Source organism: Dendrobates tinctorius, unplaced genomic scaffold (genome assembly GCF_039654945.1).
Source record: "Dendrobates tinctorius isolate UK_male_01 unplaced genomic scaffold, ASM3965494v1 ptg000021l, whole genome shotgun sequence".
NCBI lineage: Eukaryota > Metazoa > Chordata > Amphibia > Anura > Dendrobatidae > Dendrobates > Dendrobates tinctorius.
Genome location: NW_027361689.1, coordinates 34,951,514 through 34,977,746, shown reverse-complemented (window position 1 = coordinate 34,977,746; position 26,233 = coordinate 34,951,514). Strand labels below are relative to the sequence as shown.

General features: G+C 40.8%; 1 protein-coding gene and 3 non-coding genes across 4 annotated transcripts in view; all 4 read right to left on the bottom strand.

Annotated features, from left to right (window-relative positions):
* Positions 1 to 26,233, bottom strand: part of LOC141083755 (uncharacterized) — a 72,292-nt gene that overhangs the window by 32,593 nt on the left and 13,466 nt on the right. Inside the window, exons 3-5 of the mRNA XM_073568122.1 lie at positions 25,378 to 25,459; positions 12,678 to 12,739; positions 9,404 to 9,494 (exon numbers count right to left, since the gene is read on the bottom strand). Of these exons, the coding sequence (XP_073424223.1) occupies positions 9,404 to 9,494; positions 12,678 to 12,739; positions 25,378 to 25,459 (235 nt within the window). The remainder of the gene's footprint in view (positions 1 to 9,403; positions 9,495 to 12,677; positions 12,740 to 25,377; positions 25,460 to 26,233) is intronic.
* Positions 2,304 to 2,375, bottom strand: TRNAA-UGC (transfer RNA alanine (anticodon UGC)). The gene has a single exon. It is a non-coding gene; the product is annotated as a tRNA-Ala (tRNA).
* TRNAA-UGC (transfer RNA alanine (anticodon UGC)) lies at positions 16,566 to 16,637 on the bottom strand. Its single transcript has one exon. It is a non-coding gene; the product is annotated as a tRNA-Ala (tRNA).
* Positions 18,265 to 18,336, bottom strand: TRNAA-UGC (transfer RNA alanine (anticodon UGC)). Its single transcript has one exon. It is a non-coding gene; the product is annotated as a tRNA-Ala (tRNA).

The following is a 26,233-nucleotide window of genomic DNA, read 5'->3' as shown; positions in this document are numbered from 1 at the left end:
AATCTACCATCATAGAGCTTCTCACAATTCGTTTTTCTTTTTTCATAATTCTGCAGCATAAATGACATCATATTCCAACAGTCTGGACCATTAGGGACGAAGCAAAACTACTTTAATTCCCCAATAATACCATACAGCACCCACATAATATTACCATACAGAGCCCACATAATACTACCATACAGCACCCACATAATACTACCATACAGAGCCCACATAATACTACCATACAGAGCCCACATAATACTACCATACAGAGCCCACATAATACAACCATACAGAGCCCACATAAAACTAGCATAAAGCGCTCAAATAATACTACATACAGCACCCAGCTCCATAATACTACCATACAGAGCACACATTATACTACCATACAGAGCCCACATAATACTACCATTCAGTGCCTGCATAATACAGATACTATGCGAACCTCCTTCCACCTGCCAGCATTACATATGCATCTTTGGAAACGTGCGGAGCCTACAAATCTGGGAGCAGCAGCAGGTAGGGGGTGGTTTGGGGGGCTATCATTTCACAGCCTCAGAGTAACTGGACCAGGGGTCTGCAAACACAATCTGCTCCTCTGTAGTCTCTAGCGATGTCGGTCTGTACATGTATAGTGCTGGTTACAGCGCCCCCTGGTGTCCGACAGTTATTCTACATAGAATCCTCAACAAAAGCAAATCTGTCTGATATTTAGCGCTGAGTCAGGTCTTCGTGTTACATCCAGACAGAAGACTGGTGAATTTCCGCACATTTATCAGATTTCGGAATATTTTGGAAGTTCTCTTGTTATGTGCATAAATGACATCATATTCCAACAGTCTGGACTATTAGGGACGAAGCAAAACTACTTTAATTCTTTATTATTTGGTTATATGTACAATATGGGAAGAGGAGGGGATTCTATTTTTGCCATTTTTGCATCTTTTTTTAAGCAAATTAAAAAAAAATAAAATAAAATAAGCCCACATGATACTATCATACAGAGCACTTATAATACTACCATAGAAATCCCACATAATACTACCCTACATTGCCCAAATAATACTACCCTACAGCACCCACATAATTCTACCATACAGAGCCCACATAAAGCTAGCACAAAGCGCACAAATAATACTACATACAGCACCCAGCCCCATAATACTACCATACAGCGCACACATAATACTACCGTACAGCGCACACATAATACTACCATACTGTTCCCACATAATATTACTATACAGTGCACACATAATACTACCATTATGGAAATATATATGTATATGTATTTCATATAGATCTCACTTGCCTGCTATAGGCTACATACTGCTATATACTCCATATATTCATGTATTCTTATATAGCCATATGCATACAAATACATATTCACAGTTTGAACCTTATAACTAGTTGGTGGAAGTTGACCTGCTACCCAGTCATCTCATGATAGCATTGTCTTCTGACTTGAGAAATATCTAGCAGACATAGGGAATGAGGAAGTAAGGCCAGATGGTCCAGCCGATATTGGAGACTTGCTGACGAGTGCAAGACTCCGGACAGTAAATCATATGGTGTCTAAGTAACCCCAGGTCGGACACCCATATATGCTCATGTATTTAAACTGACCAATTAGATAAGAAGTTCAGCCTTATGTTAATGAGTAACCACTCCTTTCTGTACAGCTGATAAAACCAAGTATATTCAATAAAGTTTCCAGAGTTCTGCTGGAATGAGTTGTTGCTAACTAAGTGTAGCTTCCTCTTTTCCTTTGAGCGCTCAATAAGACTCTGTCTAATTAGGACAGGCCACAGTATGCACAGAGATATATATCTATATCAATCAAAAAATCCACATCACTGATCCCACATAATACTACCATACAGTGCACACATAAGGCTACCATTCAGTGCCTGCATAATACTGCTACTATGCGAACCTCCTTCCACCTGCCAGCATTAGATATGCATCTTTCGAAACGTTGTGCGGAGCCTACAAATCGGGGAGCAGCGGCAGGTAGGGGGAGGTTCGGGAGGCTATAATTTCACAGCCTCAGAATAACTGGATCAGGGGTCTGCAAACACAATCTGCTCCTCTGTAGTCTCTAGCGATGTCGGTCTGTACATGTATAGTGCTGGTTACAGCGCCCCCTGGGGTCTGACAGTTATTATGCATAGAATCCTCAACAAAAGCAAATCTGTCTGATATTTAGCGCTGATTCCGGGCTTCGTGTTACATCCAGACTGGTGAATTTCCGCACATTTATCAGATTTCTGAATATTTTGGAAGTTTTCTTGTTATTTGTCACAAAAATGTGGAGATACCGGGGATTGAACCCGGGGCCTCATACATGCAAAGCATGCGCTCTACCACTGAGCTACATCCCCTGCACACACTGTCTGATGTGTGATCTCAATTCTGAGAACGATCCATGACGAGAATCTGACTCTGAATCTACCATCATAGATCTTCTCACAATCCGTTTTTCTTTTTTCATAATTCTGCAGCATAAATGACATCATATTCCAACAGTCTGGACTATTAGGGATGAAGCAAAACTACTTTAATTCTTCATTATTTGGTTATATGTACAATATGGGAAGAGGAGAGGATTCTATTTTTGCCATTTTTGCATCTTTTTTAAGCAAATTTTTAAAAATACAATTCTCTTTTTCCCATATTTTTAAAGGGATTGTTCACTAATGGACGACACTCTTCGATTATCTCAATCAATTAGGAAGAAAGTGTACAACACCTCCCGGATGGGAACATCTCTGAGCGCTGCGCCCCCTGACGGTCTCGTGGCGGTGCTTATGTCCCCTGATGGGCTGCAGACAATCAGCGGCGGCTGAAAGGCGACATCTCTCCTGATCCCGTAGGTAAGTAACCTTTCTTCTTGTATCGGTCACCATCGGGGCGCTCTACAGCAATGTACAGTGGGAACAAATCCCTTTAAGTATAAGAAAATCGAAAGAATTCATCGATAAGGTTTACCTTTTCCATAAAAGCCCAAAATATTGAAAAATTATGTGATCTATCCCACATGGTAAATGCAGGAAAAAAGAACAATAGCTTAACCCCTTTCTGACATCAGACCGTGCACGGTACCAGGACCCCTATGACCGAGGATAGGATAGTACGTCAATGCGATCAACGGCGCTCCGGGGGGGGGGCGCCGCTGATCACGGCCAGGTGTCAGCTGATTATCACAGCTGACACCTGGCACTATGTGTCAGGGGTGGTCACGGACCGCCCCTGCATGTTAAACCCTGGCACACTGCGATCAAACATGATTGCAGTGTACGGGGGTTTAGAGAAGCATCGTCAGGGAGGGGGCTCCCCCCGTGCTTCCCTGAAACCCCCAGAGCAGCGCGATGTGCAGCGCTGCTGCAGGTCCTCCTTCCTTGCAGGTCCCCGGATTCAATATGGCCGTGGGACCTTCGGGGGCCTGCAGGGAGGCAGCTTCCTCAGTGCCTGCAGAGAGCCTGGTGCAGCGCCAATGTCAGATCGCTGATCTGTCACAGCGATCTGTGATGTGACAGTGTGACAGTGATGTCCCCCCTGGGACAATGTAATAAAGTAAAAAAAAAAAAAGTGTAAAAATAATTTATAAAAAAATCGCCAAATAAATTAAAAAAAAAAAATATTCCCTAATAAATTCATTTTTTGGAAACAAAAAAAAACAATAAAAGTACACATATTTAGTATCGCTGCTTCCATAACGACCCGCCCTATAAAACTGTCCCACTAGTTAACCCCTTTAGCGAACCCCTTAAAAAATAAAAATAAAAAACGAAGCAAAAAACAAGGCTTTATTATCATACCGCCGAACAAAATGTGCAAAATGCGCAATTAAAAAGACGGATATAAATAACCATGGTACCGCTGAAAACATCATCTTGTCCCGCAAAAAACGAGCCGCCATACAGCGTCATCAGCGAAAAAATAAAAAAGTTATAATAGCTCGCAGAATAAAGCGATGCAAAAATAATTGTTTTTTGCATAAAATTGTTTTTATTGCATAAAAGCGCCAAAACATAAAAAACGACAAAAATGAGGTATCGCTGTAACTGTACTGACCCGAAGAATAAAACCACTTTATCAATTTTACCACACACGGAACGGTGTAAACGCACCCCCCCAAAAGAAATTCATGAAACGCTGGTTTTTGTTCATTCTGCGTCCCAAAAATCGGAATAAAAAGCGATAAAAAAAGTCACATACCCAAAAATGGTACCAATAAAAACGTCAACTCGTCCCACAAAAAATAAGACCTCACATGACTCAGTGGGTCAAAATATGGAAAAATTATACCTCTCAAAATGTGGTGATGCAAAAACTATTTTTACAATAAAAAGCGTCTTTTAGCGTGTGACAGCTGCCAAATATAAAAACCACCATAAATAGTAAATCAAACCCCCCGTTACCACCCCCTTAGTTAGGGAAAAATAATAAAATTAAAAAAATGTATTTATTTCCATTTTCCCGTTAGGGCTAGGGTTAGGGTTAGGGTTAGGGCTTGGCTTAGGGCTGAGATTAGGGTTAGGGGGTGTTGGGGTTAGGGTTGGAGTTATAATTGGGGGGGTTTCCACTGTTTGGGCATATCAGGTGCTCTCCAAATGCAACATGGCGTCTGATCTCAATTCCAGCGTTCTGCGTTGAAAAAGTCAAATGGTGCTCCTTCCAAGCTCTACCATGCGCCCAAACAGTGTTTTACCCCCACATATGGGGTATCAGCTTACTCAGGGCAAATTGAAAAACAACTTTTGGGGTCCAATTTCTCCTGTTACCCATAGGAAAATAAAAAATTGGGGGCAAACATATCATTTTTGTGGAAAAAAATATGATTTTTTTATTTTTACGTCCGGGCGTTATAAACTTCTGTGAAGCCCTTGGGGGTTCAAAGTGCTCACCACACATCTAGATAAGTTCCTTGTGGGGTCTAGTTTCCAAAATGATGTCATTTGTGCAGGGTTTCCACTGTTTAGGCACATCAGGGGCTCTCCAAACGCGGCATGGAGTCCGATCCCAATTTCAGCCAAAAAAGTCAAATGGCGCTTCTTCCCTTCCGAGCTCTGCCATGCGCCCAAATAGTGGTTTACCCCCACATGTGGGGTATCAGCATATGCAAGACAAATTGCACAATAACTTTTGGGGTCCTGTTACCCTTGGGGGTTCAAAGTTCTCACCACATATCTAGATAAGTTCCTTGAGGGGTCTAGTTTCCAAAATGGTGTCATTTGTGGGGGCTTTCCACTGTTTGGGCACATCAGGGGCTCTCCAAACATGACATGGCGTCCGATCTGAATTCCAGCCAATTTTGCATTGAAAAAGTCAAACGGCGCTCCTTCCCTTCTTAGCTCTGCCATGTGCCGAAACATTGTTTTCCCCCACATATCAGGTATCAGCGTACTCAGGACAAATTGCACAATAACTTTTGCAGTCCAATTTCTCCTGTTACCCTTGGTAAAATAAAAAAAATTGGACCTGAAGTAATTTTTTTGTGAAAAAAAGTTAAATGTTCATTTATTTTAAACATTCAAAAAATTCCTGTGAAGCACCTGAAGGGTTAATAAACTTCTTGAATGTGGTTTTGAGCACCTTGAGGGGTGCAGTTTTTAGAATGGTGTCACTTTTGGGTATTTTATATCATATATACCCCTTAAAGTGACTTCAAATGTGATGTGGTCCCTAAAAATATAATGGTGTTGCAAAAACGAGAAATCGCTGGTGAACTTTTAACCCTTATAACTTCCTAACTAAAAAAAAAAATTTTGGTTCCAAAATTGTGCTGATGTAAAGTAAACATGTGGGAAATTTAACTTATTAAGTGTTTTGTGTGCCATATCTCTGTGATTTAAGGGCATAAAAATTCAAAGTTGGAAAATTGCGAAATTTTCAAAATTTTCACCAAATTTCTGTTTTTTTATATGAATGACAATTTACCACTAACATGAAGTACAATATGTCATGAGAAAATAATGTCAGAATCACCGGGATCGATGGAAGCGTTCCAGAGTTATTACCTCGTAAAGGGACAGTGGTCTGAATTGTAAATATTGGCCTGGTCATGAACGTGCAAACCACCCTTTAGGGTAAAGAGGTTAAAGGATTTGTCCCAAGATCCGATCTTCAGGAGCACACTGCTCCTCGGCCTCCTGGTTGTCAGGGGGTGGTGCACTCCTGACAATTCTTTTCCCAGCTCTTTATAATGCTGCAGACAGAGGCAGTTTTGACTCTGCAGCACTGGAAAATCACAGGATCAGAGCAGCACTTACAAGCTGGACAGCAAAAAGCCTGTAAGTGCTGCTCCCATTTCTTTGTGCAATGGTCATTTACATGCAGTAGATGCATCTATGGCTTAGGCATGGGGCTGAGGCACCTATATGGGGGATGTAGCTCAGTGGTAGAGCGTATGCTTTGCATGTATGAGGCCCCGGACTTTTTTTTCCACTTATAAATAACTTCCAAAAGTTCCGAAGTCCCCAGATTTGCAGGAACAGAAGCTCAGTCAAGCCGCCACCCCGAATTATCAGGAGCGTGCCACCCTCTGACAACCAGGAGGATGACTGGATTCTATTTTTCATTCTACTTAAAAAAAAGATGTAAAAAATTCAAAAAATAAAATCACCTCCTTCTCCCATTTTTTAAATATTTCATGCAATAGAATGCAAATTAATTATTTAAAAATCCTACAATGGGATTTTCTGTTTTTTTATCTTTACATACTTTTAACTCAGGAAGAGTTCAGAAATCAATATTTTGTGGAATAACCATGATTTTTAATCGCAGCGTCTTGGCTGCTTTCCACCAGTCTTTCACACTGCTTTTGGGTGACCTTATGTCATTCCTGGTACAAAAATTTAAGCAGTACTTTGTTTGATGGCTTGTGACTATCCATCTTCCTTCAATGAGGTTCAGGTCTGGAGATTGGGCTGACCATGACAGGGATTTGATGTGGTGGTCCTTCATGCACACATTGATTGATCTAGCTGTGTGGCATGGTGCATTGTCCTGCTGGAAATACCAGTCCTCAGAGTTGGGGAACATTGCCTGAGTAGAAGGAATCAACTGTTTTTCCAGGATAACCTTGTACGCGGATTGATTCATACGTCATCCGCTAAGATTAATCTGACCAATTCCAGCCTTGCCGAAGCATCCCCAGATCATCACCGATCCTCCACCAAATTTCACAGTGAGTACAAGACACTGTGGCTTGTACGCCTCTCCAGGTCTCTGTCTAACCATTAGACGACCAGATGTTGGGCAAAGCTGAAAATCAGACTCATCAGAGAAGATTACCTTACTCCAGTCCTCTATGGTCCAATCCTTATGGTCTTTGGCAAACTTCAGCCTTGCTCTCCTTTGCTTCTCATTGATGAAAGGTTTTTTTCTACCTTTACATGACTTGAGCCCTGCCTCTAGGAGCCTGTTATGAACTGTTCTTGCAGTGCACTTCACCCCAGCTGCCATTTGCCATTCCTTTTGTAGGTCCCTTGATGTCATCCTGCAGTTTCGAAGTGATATTTGAATAAGATGACGGTCATCCCGGTCAGTGAGGAGTCGTTTTCACCCTCTGCCGGTCTGTAGCTTTGTTGTCCCCAATGTCTGCTGCTTGACCTTGTTGTAATGGACTGCTGTCTTAGAAATTTTAAGACAACATGACGCTCTCTGTATCCCTCTGTTAGTAAAGCCAGAATTGAGCCCTTCTTTTCCTCACTGAAGACTTTTCAACTCCTTTCGCATGGATATGTTATTTTTTAATTCCTATTACCTTTGGGATATTACTAGCACTTGTTTTGCCATCCAGCTTGTCCTATTGCAAGAGGATTCTGAACACCACAGCAGGGTCTTTTATACTTTTCTTCGTTAAATAAGATTTGGTTCCGGTGATCACCTAATCAGAAGCACATTAAGTAGAATGAGGTGTGCTCTGGTTGGAATTCAACTGACAGTGGAATGGAATGGCTGTCAGACATGTAGAGAAGCTGATTTCTATAACACTGTGCAGTGGTCTCCTAATTTCTGCCAGAGCTGTATATATATATATATGGTCTTCTTCTGTCCTTGTATATTGACAATTTTGATGAGGTATCTAATAACTCTTTGGGTGGATAATGTGTATTCAGGTCGCCTCCGTAAGAATGTAAAAAAACTTTTTTACAAATTTTTTTCATGATAATATAATAATATATACTGTAACATGTTTGGGGGTTGACTGACGGCACTGTATACACTGATTTTCGGTTAATGCTTGAATATAGAATATTTATTGTGTATCGAGGCATTTTTGTGTCCTTTCCTTATATTCTATATACAATATCCATCCTGATATAATCTGCAAGTGCTTATATGTTATATACAAGTATGGAGTCTATATATTCAATATAACCAGTAATAGCTGCTATAATATTTTTGTCTTTTTCCTTCGTGGTTGATCCATTGCATTGTACATTTTAATTAGGATTTATCTAACCAAATATTAACTGTATATGGTGATTTAGCAGTATCTCTCCCGTCTGTAATTGTATTTGATATTATGTATTGTTGCTTCCTATATAAATTTCTATCATATTTGGATCTAAACATCTGATGGCTGATTGGCAGCCTTGTGCTTTATTAATTTTTGCATTTATATCATTTTGTTTTATTATATTAACTTTTTGTGGTATTGTGAATTCTGATGGCTGATTGACAGCCCTTATATATATTTATGCACTAGTTTGCTGCTGATATGTATATTCTTTTTTATTTGTATGTACCCCGGTTTTGCCAGTACTTTATATGGTCCTCCATCTGTTGCATACTAGTGCGCGTGCACCTCCTTACTGCCGCCATCCTCTATCTGCTTCTGTGCCTGCGATGCACCCGGTGCCAGATCACGTGGGGCCTCATGTGTTTCTGGTTTGGCTGCTGGGTGACGACGCGTCAACAATTGCTGGCTTCCAGCCTTAATTGACTTCCGGGCCTCTGCCTTTTTAAACCCACATATCGGTGACACTTCCATGCTCCCTGAGGAAGGTCTTTTATCCGAAACGTGCGTCGGGGTGTAAAGACTGACCAGCTATTTCCACTGCTACTCTCTGCCAGGTACTATTAATAGGTAACATTGGCCAGTACACTCTATATTTTTGGTCAGCTGTATAAATATGTTGAATACACACTTATCCTGTGTGCTTTATTGATATCTAACTCAATTATCTTTCTAATTTTTGGCTATGTAGAGTATGTACTATTTTACGTGATCCACAGTGGATTTGATACCAATGTGGTCTATGTTTTTGACCTCTAACTGTATTACATTGCTGGTCGCACCTGCCCTCCACAGTGCATGGTTGTTTATCTGCCCACCTGTTATCCTGTCCACCTTTGTCTGTGAAATTTGATCAATAAGGTTATTTTATTTTTTCAGTACCTATGGACCTTATGATTGTATTTCTTTGGTTCACCCTCCCTTGTTTCAATATGAGAACCTGGATATGGAGACATGACTACAATATGGGGACCTGGATGGGGACATGACAACAATATGGGGACATGACTACAATATGAGGACCTGGATATAGAGACATGACTACAATATGGGGACCTGTATGGGGACATATCTACAATATGGGGAACTGTATGGGGACATAACTACAATAAGGGGACATAACAAATGTGCACTCATATTGTAGTTATCGCCACATCCAAGCTCTAAACATTTTTTAAAAAAACACAGCAAAAATGTTCAAAAGGTGTATAGAATAAAAAACGGTATCACTAAAAATGTAACTTTGTCCTTCAAGGAATGCGGCCCCCAAGTTCAAATTAATGAGCAGAAAAGACCGCATCAATATGCACAAAAAGTGCAAAATGCATTAAAATGAATGGGAAGCTTCTTTTAGGCGTTCTTCGAGCGGATATTTTGAGAAATCCGAGAAAAAAACCAAAAACGTGTGAACACAGCCTAACGCAAAGACTGGAGTCAACTGTTATTAAAGTTATCAGATTCTCTATGAGAATTTTATGTAAAGTGAGGCGGTGGTCACACATTCAGAATGCAAGCACAAAGACATACACTGCTGTATACAATGTATTTCTATAGACATAGAAACAACTAATACACAGAGTTGGAGTCCACAATATGCTTTAAGGTGCTTTTATTGCTCAATGGCTGGGTCACAGATAATAAAAAGTCATTATTGAGGGTTCAAATACCCTCTAATGTATCCATGAGAGACAACCCGCATATACAGTCATATGTTAAAGTTTGGGCACCCCTATTAATGTTAACCTTTTTTCTTTATAACAATTTTGGTTTTTGCAACAGCTATTTCAGTTTCATATATCTAATAACTGATGGACTCAGTTATATTTCTGGATTCAAATGAGGTTTATTGTACTAACAGAAAATGTGCAATCTGCATTTAAACAAAATTTGACCGGTGCAAAAGTATGGGCACCTCAACATAAAAGTGACATTAATATTTCGTAGATCCTCCTTTTGCAAAAATAACAGCCTCTAGTCGCTTTCTGTAGCTATTAATGAGTTCCTGGATCCTGGATGAAGGTATTTGTGACCATTCCTGTTTACAAAACAATTCTAGTTCAGTTAAGTTTGATGGTCGCCGAGCATGGACAGCCCGCTTCAAATCATCCCACAGATGTTCAATGATATTCAGGTCTGGGGACTGGGATGGCCATTCCAGAACACTGTAATTGTTTCTCTGCATGAATGCCTGAGTAGATTTGGAGCGGTGTTTTGGATCATTGTCTTGCTGAAATATCCATCCCCTGCGTAACTTCAACTTCGTCACTGATTCTTGCACATTATTGTCAAGAATTTGTTGATACTGAGTTGAATCCATGCGACCCTCAACTTTAACAAGATTCCCGGTTCCGGCATTGGCCACACAGCCCCAAAGCATGATGGAACCTCCACCAAATTTTACTGTGGGTAGCAAGTGTTTTTCTTGGAATGCTGTGTTTATTAGCCTCCATGCATAACGCCTTTTTGTATGACCAAACAACTCAATCTTTGTTTCATCAGTCCACAGGACCTTCTTCCAGAATGTAACTGGCTTGTCCCAATGTGCTTTTGCATACCTCAGGCGACTCTGTTTGTGGCGTGCTTGCAGAAACGGCTTCTTTCACATCACTCTCCCATACAGCTTCTCCTTGTGCAAAGTGCGCTGTATTGTTGACCGATGCACAGTGACACCATCTGCAGCAAGATGATGCTGCAGGTCTTTGGAGGTGGTCTGTGGATTGTCCTTGACTGTTCTCACCATTCTTCTTCTCTGCCTTTCTGATATTTTTCTTGGCCTGCCACTTCTGGGCTTAAAAAGAACTGTACCTGTGTTCTTCCATTTCCTTATTATGTTCCTCACAGTGGAAACTGACAGGTTAAATCTCTGAGACAACTTTTTGTATCCTTCCCATGAAAAGCTATGTTGAATAATCTTTGTTTTCAGATCATTTGAGAGTTGTTTTGAGGAGCCCATGATGCCACTCTTCATAGGAGAATCAAATAGGAGAACTACTTGCAAGTGGCCACCTTAAATATCTTTTCTCATGATTTGATACACCTGGCTATGAAGTTCAAAGCTCAATGAGGTTAAAAAACTAATTTAGTGCTTCAGGAAGTCAGTAAAAAGTAGTTAGGAGTGTTCAAATCAAGAAAATGATAAGAGTGTCCATACTTTTGCACCGGTCAAATTTTGTTTAAATGCAGATTGCACATTTTCTGTTAGTACAATAAACCTCATTTGAATCCAGAAATATAACTGAGTCCATCAGTTAAAAACTTTAACATATGACTGTAAATTAGTATAGAGCCACAATCCAAAATATAGTGTAAACTCTGCTCTTACCCATAATGCCTCAGTCAGGGACTCACAAGAACGCAGCCCCAACGCGCATTTCGTGTTGGCTTCTTCGGGGGTATTTGTTCCTTGTATGTGGTATTATTCGGTCACTGTGGTGGTAATATGTGGTCTGGTCATGGTGCGGTGGTATTTGTTCCTTGTATGTGGTAGTATAGGTCACTAAGTGGTGGTAATATGGTGTCTAGTCATGGTGCGCTGGTATTTGTCCCCTGTATGTGATATTATTGGTCATTTTAAAAATTGAAAAATAAATAAAAATATACCTAAATTGTATTGGATATTTTCACAAATGTTTAATAGGTTAGAGTAGAGTAGGTCCTGGCCAAAAGTCTACCTTGTCGTGGCGGCGGCTTAAACAATCTTTTGACTGTGGACAGTTCGAGGGTGGAGGCGACGCTGGGGTGGAGCCTGTCCGGAGTCTCCAGGGTGCCCCAAAATTCCTAGTGGCAGTGGCATTTATCAGATTTTTGAATATTTTGTAAGTTTTCTTGTTATTTGACACAAAAGCTGCCTGATGTGTGATCTCAATTCTGAGAACGATCCATGACGAGAATCTGACTCTGAATCTACCATCATAGAGCTTCTCACAATTCGTTTTTCTTTTTTCATAATTCTGCAGCATAAATGACATCATATTCCAACAGTCTGGACTATTAGGGACGAAGCAAAACTACTTTAATTCCCATCTCCCGGATGGGAGCATCTCTGAGCGCTGCGCCCCCTGACAGTCTCGTGACGGTGCTTATGTCCCCTGATGGGCTGCAGACAATCAGCGGCGGCTGAAAGGCGACATCTCTCCTGATCCCGTAGGTAAGTTACCTTTCTTCTTGTATCGGGCACCATCGGGGCGCTCTACAGCAATGTACAGTGGGAACCAATCCCTTTAAGTATAAGAAAATCGAAAGAATTCATCGATAATAAGATTTACCTTTCCCATAAAAGCCCAAAATATTGAAAAATTATGGGGTCACTACTTCAGTCCGGCTTCTTGGTCGCAGGGTTATTATCTTTTATTCACTCCACAATTTTCCATTTTATATTTTATCATATTGATTACCCTGACACCTCCTAACTTTCCCTTTGTCATTTTAATTTTTTAAATACTACTATAGGCAAGAGTTCTGTGAATCTAACAGATGTTTTGTGATATCAGGTTATAACAGCTGCCATTGATAAAAGTCTTTACAAATCAGTGTGAAGAGATTTTAGGCCCTCTTGTGGACTTTATAAGACCTGCAGCTTCCTTAACAGCTGCTCAGCACCCCACAATTGCTCTGCTGTGGGTTCAGTGGGACGAAAGAGGACCCCAACTCTGTAACACCAAAATGCTGCAATCCCTACTGACTGTAGCATCTTATTGGTAGATCTCCGACCATGACAGGTGGGTGTTAATCTGCATAACACAGCGGCACTTCATCCAGATTTCCTTCTACATTTTAAAACATACAAAAAAATTTCTGATTAGGAGATTTTTGGAATAATTTTATTTCCCAGAAACCCCTCTCTGAGCACTTTTGCACAATTCTCTCACCACTAGAGGGAGCTCACTGATTTATCACAGGGTTCAGTGGGAGCTGTTATCACTTGCTAGGAGCTCCCTCTAGTGGTGGCTGAACGCAGAGAGAATTTTATGATTTAGTGAATCTTTTATTGAGATCTCATGTCATGATAAATAGGCAAAGAGAACTCCAGATCCAACTAATATAAGCAGCCTGTAGGCTAATAATGGCACGGTCATATTTTACGCTCAGTTTGTGCACCGGGAATCCTTCTTTTTCAAAAATCTTATTTTTGGGGGGATGGCATGGGCACAAAAGTTGTGACCATCTGCAGCAAGAGTCAGTGGTTATACACAGGTGATCTCCTTCTGTGTGTGCTGGGACCAGACCTATCTCCGATCCCAGCACTTTAACTCCTCAGATGCTGTTATCAATAGTGATTGAGGTATCTAAGGAGCTCGACAGCTGAAGGTCGCTCCCTCTGTCAGCACCCCCCCGCTTGGATTCTTACGGTAACCAAAGTCCTAACTTTGACCTCTGTTCTTGCCCTATACATTATTCTATCAGATCCCCGATAGGCTGCAGCTAAACACTGACAGGTTAGTACACAGCAGTACATAAGTAGTACTGTGCATTATCAGTGCAATCACTGGATCGCATGTTTATCCCTGTGAGAATTGTGAAAAAATTTTTTTTTTCGAGTGTTAGAGAAAAAAAAATCACAAAATCATTTTTATACTTTGAAAGTATATAATTTTTCATCCGCTATGTGCTGATTACACCGCCCCCTAGTGTCTGACACACAATTGACATCAAATTCTTAAAAGTTAGTTGTTCTGATACTTTGTAGTGAGTCTGATCCTTGTGCTACATCCAAATAGATGACCAGGGAATTTTACTCACATTTTTTCAGATTTCTGAATTTAGATGTTATAAGGTTCTTTATGCCAGGGATTGAACCCAGGGGATCATACATGCAAACCATGCGCTCTACCACTGAGCTACATCCCCTACAACTGCATGAGCGCTACCTGGGTAGACAGCACGAGCCGCTGAGCTCACTGATTGGTTGAAGCAGTAATGACTTTTGTGCTCTAAATTATGATGAATTTTTCAAATGCGCTCAGCTTCACCAACTCCAAGATAAGCTGCACTCCCTTTCAAAAAATGGTGGAGCTGGAAGCTACAGGCTTATAAACTACAACAGCAAAAGAATGTGGGTCAAAAACTGATGAATCTTAAAATATAAGTTTTATAGGAGACAGGTCCTGGAGTGGAAACATTAGGGTCTGTGCACACGGTGCGGTTCCTACTGCGGATTCGCCGCTGCAGTACTGCAGGTGATGTACAGTACCATTATAGCCTATGTAAAAAAAACCGCTGTGCACATGCTGCGGATTTTTCCGCCCGGTTTTTGTGCGGAAAAAAAAAGCAGCATGTCACTTCTTTTGTGCGGTTTTGCTGCAGTTTTCCACCTGCTCCATTCTACAAATCCACAGGTGGAAAACCGCAGTGGAAAACCGCATAAAAACGGCAGTAAAACCGCAAAAAAAGGAAGAAATCCGCAGGAAAAATCCAGGTCATTAAACTGAGGATTTAGTAAAATCCGCACGGAAAAATCTGCAGGAGGATCCGCACCGTGTGCACATAGCCTTATACAGACAGTATGGTATAGCACTGTGGTGTTGGAGCAATTATAGGTAGGACTGTTTATAAATGTCCACAATATAATGGGTTAAGTTCAGTTCATAACAAATACTGCTACAAAGTGCTAGCATAATACTACCAAATAGGGCCCACGTAATATTACCATACAGAGCCCACATAATACAACCATACAGAGCCCACATAATATTACCATACAGAGCCCACATAATACAACTATACACAGCCCCCATAATATTACCATACAGAGCCCACATAATACTACCATTCAGCGCACACATAATATTACTATACAGAGCTCACATAATAAAACCATACAGAGAAAACATAATACTACCATACAGAGCCCCCATAATATTAACATACAGAGCCCACATAATACAACCATACAGTGCCCACATAATACAACCATACAGAGCCCACATAATACTAGCATAAAGCGCACAAATAATACTACATACCGCACCCAGCCCCATACTACCATACAGAGCACAGATAACACTACTATATAGAGCCCACATAATATTACCTTACAGCACTCACATAATATTACCATACAGAGCCCTCATAATATTACCATACAGAGCCCACATAATACTACCATACAGCACCCACATAATATTACCATACAGAGCCCACATAATACTACCATACAGCACCCACATAATACTACCATACAATACCCACATAATATTACCATACAGAGCCCACATAATACTACCATACAGAGCCCACATAATACAACCATACAGAGCCCACATAAAACTAGCATAAAGCGCTCAAATAATACTACATACAGCACCCAGCTCCATAATACTACCATACAGAGCACACATAATACTACCATACAGAGCCCACATAATAATACCATACAGCACCCACATAATATTACCATACAGAGCCCACATAATACTACCATACAGCACCCACATAATATTACCATACAGAGCCCACATAATACTACCATACAGAGCCCGCATAATACTACCATACAGAGTCCACATAATACAACCATACAGAGCCCACATAAAACTAGCATAAAGCGCTCAAATAATACTACATACAGCACCCAGCTCCATAATACTACCATACAGAGCACACATTATACTACCATACAGAGCCCACATAATACTACCATTCAGTGCCTGCATAATACAGATACTATGCGAACCTCCTTCCACCTGCCAGCATTACATATGCATCTTTGGAAACGTGCGGAGCCTACAAATCTGGGAGCAGCGGCAGGTAGGGGGTGGTTTGGGGGGCTATCATTTCACAGCCTCAGAGTAACTGGACCAGGGGTCTGCAAACACAATCTGCTCCTCTGTAGTCTCTAGCGATGTCGGTCTGTACATGTATAGTGCTGGTTACAGCGCCCCCTGGTGTCCGACAGTTATTGTACATAGAATCCTCAACAAAAGCAAATCTGTCTGATATTTAGCGCTGAGTCAGGTCTTCGTGTTACATCCAGACTGGTGAATTTCCGCACATTTATCAGATTTCGGAATATTTTGGAAGTTCTCTTGTTATGTGACACAAAAGTTGGAGATGCCGGGGATTGAACCCGGGGCCTCATACATGCAAAGCATGCGCTCTACCACTGAGCTACATCCCCTGCACACACTGTATGATGTGTGATCTCAATTCTGAGAACGATCCATGACGAGAATCTGACTGAATCTACCATCATAGATCTTCTCACAATTCGTTTTTCTTTTTTTCATAATTCTGCAGCATAAATGACATCATATTTCAACAGTCTGGACTATTAGGGACGAAGCAAAACTACTTTAATTCTTTATTATTTGGTTATATGTACAATATGGGAAGAGGAGAGGATTCTATTTTTGCCATTTTTGCATCTTTTTTTAAGCAAATTAAAAAAAAATAAAATAAAATAAGCCCACATGATACTATCATACAGAGCACTTATAATACTACCATAGAAATCCCACATAATACTACCCTACATTGCCCAAATAATACTACCCTACAGCACCCACATAATTCTACCATACAGAGCCCACATAAAGCTAGCACAAAGCGCACAAATAATACTACATACAGCACCCAGCCCCATAATACTACCATACAGCGCACACATAATACTACCGTACAGTGCACACATAATACTACCATACTGTTCCCACGTAATATTACTATACAGTGCACACATAATACTACCATTATGGAAATATATATGTATATGTATTTCATATAGATCTCACTTGCCTGCTATAGGCTACATACTGCTATATACTCCATATATTCATGTATTCTTATATAGCCATATGCATACAAATACATATTCACAGTTTGAACCTTATAACTAGTTGGTGGAAGTTGACCTGCTACCCAGTCATCTCATGATAGCATTGTCTTCTGACTTGAGAAATATCTAGCAGACATAGGGAATGAGGAAGTAAGGCCAGATGGTCCAGCCGATATTGGAGACTTGCTGACGAGTGCAAGACTCCGGACAGTAAATCACATGGTGTCTAAGTAACCCCAGGTCGGACACCCATATATGCTCATGTATTTAAACTGACCAATTTGATAAGAAGTTCAGCCTTATGTTAATGAGTAACCACTCCTTTCTGTACAGCTGATAAAACCAAGTATATTCAATAAAGTTTCCAGAGTTCTGCTGGAATGAGTTGTTGCTAACTAAGTGTAGCTTCCTCTTTTCCTTTGAGCGCTCAATAAGACTCTGTCTAATTAGGACCGGCCACAGTATGCAAAGAGATATATATCTATATCAATCAAAAAATCCACATCACTGATCCCACATAATACTACCATACAGTGCACACATAAGGCTACCATTCAGTGCCTGCATAATACTGCTACTATGCGAACCTCCTTCCACCTGCCAGCATTAGATATGCATCTTTCGAAACGTTGTGCGGAGCCTACAAATCGGGGAGCAGCGGCAGGTAGGGGGAGGTTCGGGAGGCTATAATTTCACAGCCTCAGAATAACTGGATCAGGGGTCTGCAAACACAATCTGCTCCTCTGTAGTCTCTAGCGATGTCGGTCTGTACATGTATAGTGCTGGTTACAGCGCCCCCTGGGGTCCGACAGTTATTATGCATAGAATCCTCAACAAAAGCAAATCTGTCTGATATTTAGCGCTGATTCCGGGCTTCGTGTTACATCCAGACAGAAGACTGGTGAATTTCCGCACATTTATCAGATTTCTGAATATTTTGGAAGTTTTCTTGTTATTTGTCACAAAAATGTGGAGATGCTGGGGATTGAACCCGGGGCCTCATACATGCAAAGCATGCGCTCTACCACTGAGCTACATCCCCTGCACACACTGTCTGATGTGTGATCTCAATTCTGAGAACGATCCATGACGAGAATCTGACTCTGAATCTACCATCATAGATCTTCTCACAATTCGTTTTTCTTTTTTCATAATTCTGCAGCATAAATGACATCATATTCCAACAGTCCGGACTATTAGGGACGAAGCAAAACTACTTTAATTCTTTATTATTTGGTTATATGTACAATATGGGAAGAGGAGAGGATTCTATTTTTGCCATTTTTGCATCTTTTTTAAGCAAATTTTTAAAAATACAATTCTCTTTTTCCCATATTTTTAAAGGGATTGTTCATTAATGGACGACACTCTTCGATTATCTCAATCAATTAGGAAGAAAGTGTACAACACCTCCCGGATGGGAACATCTCTGAGCGCTGCGCCCCCTGACGGTCTCGTGGCGGTGCTTATGTCCCCTGATGGGCTGCAGACAATCAGCGGCGGCTGAAAGGCGACATCTCTCCTGATCCCGTAGGTAAGTAACCTTTCTTCTTGTATCGGTCACCATCGGGGCGCTCTACAGCAATGTACAGTGGGAACAAATCCCTTTAAGTATAAGAAAATCGAAAGAATTCATCGATAAGGTTTACCTTTTCCATAAAAGCCCAAAATATTGAAAAATTATGTGATCTATCCCACATGGTAAATGCAGGAAAAAAGAACAATAGCTTAACCCCTTTCTGACATCAGACCGTGCACGGTACCAGGACCCCTATGACCGAGGATAGGATAGTACGTCAATGCGATCAACGGCGCTCCGGGGGGGGCGCCGCTGATCACGGCCAGGTGTCAGCTGATTATCACAGCTGACACCTGGCACTATGTGTCAGGGGTGGTCACGGACCGCCCCTGCATGTTAAACCCTGGCACACTGCGATCAAACATGATCGCAGTGTACGGGGGTTTAGAGAAGCATCGTCAGGGAGGGGGCTCCCCCCGTGCTTCCCTGAAACCCCCAGAGCAGCGCGATGTGCAGCGCTGCTGCAGGTCCTCCTTCCTTGCAGGTCCCCGGATTCAATATGGCCGTGGGACCTTCGGGGGCCTGCAGGGAGGCAGCTTCCTCAGTGCCTGCAGAGAGCCTGGTGCAGCGCCAATGTCAGATCGCTGATCTGTCACAGCGATCTGTGATGTGACAGTGTGACAGTGATGTCCCCCCTGGGACAATGTAATAAAGTAAAAAAAAAAAAAGGGTAAAAATAATTTATAAAAAAATCGCCAAATAAATTAAAAAAAAAAAATATTCCCTAATAAATTCATTTTTTGGAAACAAAAAAAAACAATAAAAGTACACATATTTAGTATCGCTACTTCCATAACGACCCGCCCTATAAAACTGTCCCACTAGTTAACCCCTTTAGCGAACCCCTTAAAAAATAAAAATAAAAAACGAAGCAAAAAACAAGGCTTTATTATCATACCGCCGAACAAAATGTGCAAAATGCGCAATTAAAAAGACGGATATAAATAACCATGGTACCGCTGAAAACATCATCTTGTCCCGCAAAAAACGAGCCGCCATACAGCGTCATCAGCGAAAAAATAAAAAAGTTATAATAGCTCGCAGAAAAAAGCGATGCAAAAATAATTGTTTTTTGCATAAAATTGTTTTTATTGCATAAAAGCGCCAAAACATAAAAAACGACAAAAGTGAGGTATCGCTGTAACCGTACTGACCCGAAGAATAAAACCGCTTTATCAATTTTACCACACACGGAACGGTGTAAACGCACCCCCCCAAAAGAAATTCATGAAACGCTGGTTTTTGTTCATTCTGCGTCCCAAAAATCGGAATAAAAAGCGATAAAAAAAGTCACATACCCAAAAATGGTACCAATAAAAACGTCAACTCGTCCCACAAAAAATAAGACCTCACATGACTCAGTGGGTCAAAATATGGAAAAATTATACCTCTCAAAATGTGGTGATGCAAAAACTATTTTTACAATAAAAAGCGTCTTTTAGCGTGTGACAGCTGCCAAATATAAAAACCACCATAAATAGTAAATCAAACCCCCGTTATCACCCCCTTAGTTAGGGAAAAATAATAAAATTAAAAAAATGTATTTATTTCCATTTTCCCGTTAGGGCTAGGGTTAGGGTTAGGGTTAGGGCTTGGCTTAGGGCTGAGATTAGGGTTAGGGGGTGTTGGGGTTAGGGTTGGAGTTATAATTGGGGGGGGTTTCCACTGTTTGGGCATATCAGGTGCTCTCCAAATGCAACATGGCGTCTGATCTCAATTCCAGCGTTCTGCGTTGAAAAAGTCAAATGGTGCTCCTTCCAAGCTCTACCATACGCCCAAACAGTGTTTTACCCCCACATATGGGGTATCGGCTTACTCAGGGCAAATTGAAAAACAACTTTTGGGGTCCAATTTCTCCTGTTACCCATAGGAAAATAAAAAATTGGGGGCAAACATATCATTTTTGTGGAAAAAAATATGATTTTTTTATTTTTACATCTGGGCGTTATAAACTTCTGTGAAGCCCTTGGGGGTTCAAAGTGCTCACCACACATCTAGATAAGTTCCTTGTGGGGTCTAGTTTCCAAAATGATGTCATTTGTGCAGGGTTTCCACTGTTTAGGCACATCAGGGGCTCTCAAAACGCGGCATGGAGTCCGATCCCAATTTCAGCCAAAAAAGTCAAATGGCGCTTCTTCCCTTCCGAGCTCTGCCATGCGCCCAAATAGTGGTTTACCCCCACATGTGGGGTATCAGCATATGCAAGACAAATTGCACAATAACTTTTGGGGTCCTGTTACCCTTGGGGGTTCAAAGTTCTCACCACATATCTAGATAAGTTCCTTGAGGGGTCTAGTTTCCAAAATGGTGTCATTTGTGGGGGCTTTCCACTGTTTGGGCACATCAGGGGCTCTCCAAACATGACATGGCGTCCGATCTGAATTCCAGCCAATTTTGCATTGAAAAAGTCAAACGGCGCTCCTTCCCTTCTTAGCTCTGCCATGTGCCGAAACATTGTTTTCCCCCACATATCAGGTATCAGCGTACTCAGGACAAATTGCACAATAACTTTTGCAGTCCAATTTCTCCTGTTACCCTTGGTAAAATAAAAAAAATTGGACCTGAAGTAATTTTTTTGTGAAAAAAAGTTAAATGTTCATTTATTTTAAACATTCAAAAAATTCCTGTGAAGCACCTGAAGGGTTAATAAACTTCTTGAATGTGGTTTTGAGCACCTTGAGGGGTGCAGTTTTTAGAATGGTGTCACTTTTGGGTATTTTATATCATATATACCCCTTAAAGTGACTTCAAATGTGATGTGGTCCCTAAAAATATAATGGTGTTGCAAAAACGAGAAATCGCTGGTCAACTTTTAACCCTTATAACTTCCTAACTAAAAAAAAAATTTTGGTTCCAAAATTGTGCTGATGTAAAGTAAACATGTGGGAAATGTAACTTATTAAGTGTTTTGTGTGCCATATCTCTGTGATTTAAGGGCATAAAAATTCAAAGTTGGAAAATTGCGAAATTTTCAAAATTTTCACCAAATTTCTGTTTTTTTATATGAATGACATTTTACCACTAACATGAAGTACAATATGTCATGAGAAAATAATGTCAGAATCACCGGGATCGATGGAAGCGTTCCAGAGTTACTACCTCGTAAAGGGACAGTGGTCTGAATTGTAAATATTGGCCTGGTCATGAACGTGCAAACCACCCTTTAGGGTAAAGAGGTTAAAGGATTTGTCCCAAGATCCGATCTTCAGGAGCACACTGCTCCTCGGCCTCCTGGTTGTCAGGGGGTGGTGCACTCCTGACAATTCTTTTCCCAGCTCTTTATAATGCTGCAGACAGAGGCAGTTTTGACTCTGCAGCACTGGAAAATCACAGGATCAGAGCAGCACTTACAAGCTGGACAGCAAAAAGCCTGTAAGTGCTGCTCCCATTTCTTTGTGCAATGGTCATTTACATGCAGTAGATGCATCTATGGCTTAGGCATGGGGCTGAGGCACCTATATGGGGGATGTAGCTCAGTGGTAGAGCGTATGCTTTGCATGTATGAGGCCCCGGACTTTTTTTTCCACTTATAAATAACTTCCAAAAGTTCCGAAGTCCCCAGATTTGCAGGAACAGAAGCTCAGTCAAGCCGCCACCCCGAATTATCAGGAGCGTGCCACCCTCTGACAACCAGGAGGATGACTGGATTCTATTTTTCATTCTACTTAAAAAAAAGATGTAAAAAATGCAAAAAATAAAATCACCTCCTTCTCCCATTTTTTAAATATTTCATGCAATAGAATGCAAATTAATTATTTAAAAATCCTACAATGGGATTTTCTGTTTTTTTATCTTTACATACTTTTAACTCAGGAAGAGTTCAGAAATCAATATTTTGTGGAATAACCATGATTTTTAATCGCAGCTTTCATGCGTCTTGGCTGCTTTCCACCAGTCTTTCACACTGCTTTTGGGTGACCTTATGTCATTCCTGGTACAAAAATTTAAGCAGTACTTTGTTTGATGGCTTGTGACTATCCATCTTCCTTCAATGAGGTTCAGGTCTGGAGATTGGGCTGACCATGACAGGGATTTGATGTGGTGGTCCTTCATGCACACATTGATTGATCTAGCTGTGTGGCATGGTGCATTGTCCTGCTGGAAATACCAGTCCTCAGAGTTGGGGAACATTGCCTGAGTAGAAGGAATCAACTGTTTTTCCAGGATAACCTTGTACGCGGATTGATTCATACGTCATCCGCTAAGATTAATCTGACCAATTCCAGCCTTGCCGAAGCATCCCCAGATCATCACCGATCCTCCACCAAATTTCACAGTGAGTACAAGACACTGTGGCTTGTACGCCTCTCCAGGTCTCTGTCTAACCATTAGACGACCAGATGTTGGGCAAAGCTGAAAATCAGACTCATCAGAGAAGATTACCTTACTCCAGTCCTCTATGGTCCAATCCTTATGGTCTTTGGCAAACTTCAGCCTTGCTCTCCTTTGCTTCTCATTGATGAAAGGTTTTTTTCTACCTTTACATGACTTGAGCCCTGCCTCTAGGAGCCTGTTATGAACTGTTCTTGCAGTGCACTTCACCCCAGCTGCCATTTGCCATTCCTTTTGTAGGTCCCTTGATGTCATCCTGCAGTTTCGAAGTGATATTTGAATAAGATGACGGTCATCCCGGTCAGTGAGGAGTCGTTTTCACCCTCTGCCGGTCTGTAGCTTTGTTGTCCCCAATGTCTGCTGCTTGACCTTGTTGTAATGGACTGCTGTCTTAGAAATTTTAAGACAACATGACGCTCTCTGTATCCCTCTGTTAGTAAAGCCAGAATTGAGCCCTTCTTTTCCTCACTGAAGACTTTTCAACTCCTTTCGCATGGTTATGTTATTTTTTAATTCCTATTACCTTTGGGATATTACTAGCACTTGTTTTGCCATCCAGCTTGTCCTATTGCAAGAGGATTGTGAACACCACAGCAGGGTCTTTTATACTTTTCTTCGTTAAATAAGATTTGGTTCCGGTGATCACCTAATCAGAAGCACATTAAGTAGAATGAGGTGTGCTCTGGTTGGAATTCAACTGACAGTGGAATGGAATGGCTGTCAGACACGTAGAGAAGCTGATTTCTATAACACTGTGCAGTGGTCTCCTAATTTCTGCCAGAGCTGTATATATATATATATGGTCTTCTTCTGTCCTTGTATATTGACAATTTTGATGAGGTATCTAATAACTCTTTGGGTGGATAATGTGTATTCAGGTCGCCTCCGTAAGAATGTAAAAAAACTTTTTTACAAATTTTTTTCATGATAATATAATAATATATACTGTAACATGTTTGGGGGTTGACTGACTGCACTGTATACACTGATTTTCGGTTAATGCTTGAATATAGAATATTTATTGTGTATCGAGGCATTTTTGTGTCCTTTCCTTATATTCTATATACAATATCCATCCTGATATAATCTGCAAGTGCTTATATGTTATATACAAGTATGGAGTCTATATATTCAATATAACCAGTAATAGCTGCTATAATATTTTTGTCTTTTTCCTTCGTGGTTGATCCATTGCATTGTACATTTTAATTAGGATTTATCTAACCAAATATTAACTGTATATGGTGATTTAGCAGTATCTCTCCCGTCTGTAATTGTATTTGATATTATGTATTGTTGCTTCCTATATAAATTTCTATCATATTTGGATCTAAACATCTGATGGCTGATTGGCAGCCTTGTGCTTTATTAATTTTTGCATTTATATCATTTTGTTTTATTATATTAACTTTTTGTGGTATTGTGAATTCTGATGGCTGATTGACAGCCCTTATATATATTTATGCACTAGTTTGCTGCTGATATGTATATTCTTTTTTATTTGTATGTACCCCGGTTTTGCCAGTACTTTATATGGTCCTCCATCTGTTGCATGCTAGTGCGCGTGCACCTCCTTTCTGCCGCCATCCTCTATCTGCTTCTGTGCCTGCGATGCACCCGGTGCCAGATCACGTGGGGCCTCATGTGTTTCTGGTTTGGCTGCTGGGTGACGACGCGTCAACAATTGCTGGCTTCCAGCCTTAATTGACTTCCGGGCCTCTGCCTTTTTAAACCCACATATCGGTGACACTTCCATGCTCCCTGAGGAAGGTCTTTTATCCGAAACGTGCGTCGGGGTGTAAAGACTGACCAGCTATTTCCACTGCTACTCTCTGCCAGGTACTATTAATAGGTAACATTGGCCAGTACACTCTATATTTTTGGTCAGCTGTATAAATATGTTGAATACACACTTATCCTGTGTGCTTTATTGATATCTAACTCAATTATCTTTCTAATTTTTGGCTATGTAGAGTATGTACTATTTTACGTGATCCACAGTGGATTTGATACCAACGTGGTCTATGTTTTTGACCTCTAACTGTATTACATTGCTGGTCGCACCTGCCCTCCACAGTGCATGGTTGTTTATCTGCCCACCTGTTATCCTGTCCACCTTTGTCTGTGAAATTTGATCAATAAGGTTATTTTATTTTTTCAGTACCTATGGACCTTATGATTGTATTTCTTTGGTTCACCCTCCCTTGATCAATATGAGAACCTGGATATGGAGACATGACTACAATATGGGGACCTGGATGGGGACATGACAACAATATAGGGACATGACTACAATATGAGGACCTGGATATAGAGACATGACTACAATCTGGGGACCTGTATGGGGACATATCTACAATATGGGGACCTGTATGGGGACATAACTACAATAAGGGGACATAACAAATGTGCACTCATATTGTAGTTATCGCCACATCCAAGCTCTAAACATTTTTTAAAAAAACACAGCAAAAATGTTCAAAAGGTGTATAGAATAAAAAACGGTATCACTAAAAATGTAACTTTGTCCTTCAAGGAATGCGGCCCCCAAGTTCAAATTAATGAGCAGAAAAGACCGCATCAATATGCACAAAAAGTGCAAAATGCATTAAAATGAATGGGAAGCTTCTTTTAGGCGTTCTTCGAGCGGATATTTTGAGAAATCCGAGAAAAAAACCACAAACGTGTGAACACAGCCTAACGCAAAGACTGGAGTCAACTGTTATTAAAGTTATCAGATTCTCTATGAGAATTTTATGTAAAGTGAGGCGGTGGTCACACATTCAGAATGCAAGCACAAAGACATACACTGCTGTATACAATGTATTTCTATAGACATAGAAACAACTAATACACAGAGTTGGAGCCCAAAATATGCTTTAAGGTGCTTTTATTGCTCAATGGCTGGGTCACAGATAATAAAAAGTCATTATTGAGGGTTCAAATACCCTCTAATGTATCCATGAGAGACAACCCGCATATACAGTCATATGTTAAAGTTTGGGCACCCCTATTAATGTTAACCTTA